Source organism: Genypterus blacodes, unplaced genomic scaffold (genome assembly GCF_046128005.1).
Source record: "Genypterus blacodes isolate CSIRO-AG114 ecotype Tasmania unplaced genomic scaffold, CSIRO-AGI_Gbla_v1 ptg000017l_1, whole genome shotgun sequence".
NCBI lineage: Eukaryota > Metazoa > Chordata > Actinopteri > Ophidiiformes > Ophidiidae > Genypterus > Genypterus blacodes.
The window spans coordinates 2,195,001-2,195,554 of NW_027466831.1; the positions used below are offsets into that span (position 1 = coordinate 2,195,001).

Below are 554 nucleotides of genomic sequence, written 5' to 3' on the forward strand. Positions count from 1 at the left end.
GAGCGTCGAGGGTGACGGGCCAGATTCCATCATGGTAGATGTGAGCGTCACTGATAGACCCATTCACATCGTGGAACATCTGATGCCCTTGTGTCCAATCCAGAGTGTTTGTGCACTGATTGGTTCGTGTCAGTTTGTTTCCCAGTGTAACTTAATCGTAAATGGTAATCCTATGAATATTGGAAAACATGCTTGTCCAATTGTCTTGATCTGTCGTCCATTAGTAATATAAATCCCAAACTTTTAACATCTGGAAAACAGAGAGAACATTACAGTTTACAAGAACATTACAGTGGAAACATTTTGCAACATAACTCGGACACAAATTCCCTATATGTTTTCATATAACTTCCCACTCACGCTCTCTCTCGCTTGCTTGCTTCATCCCCTCTCTCTCTCTCTCTCTCTCTCTCTCTCTGGGTGTATGTGTGTTTCTCTGTTTCACTGTCCAGTTGGTTTTGTTTCAACACACAGGGAAGTGGCAAGTCTCGTCAAATACACAGCAGACAGCAGACCAACTGAGTAATTGACAAAAGGATGCTTTGACAGTGCTA

General features: G+C 42.6%; 1 protein-coding gene across 1 annotated transcript in view; it reads right to left on the minus strand.

Moving 5' to 3' along the window:
- hrh1 (histamine receptor H1) overlaps window positions 1–33 on the minus strand; it is a 1,644-nt gene extending 1,611 nt beyond the window's left edge. Inside the window, exon 1 of the mRNA XM_076141356.1 lies at window positions 1–33. This exon is cut by the window's left edge and continues 1,611 nt beyond it. Within this exon, the coding sequence (XP_075997471.1) occupies window positions 1–33 (33 nt within the window).
- Window positions 34–554: the final 521 nt, after the last annotated feature.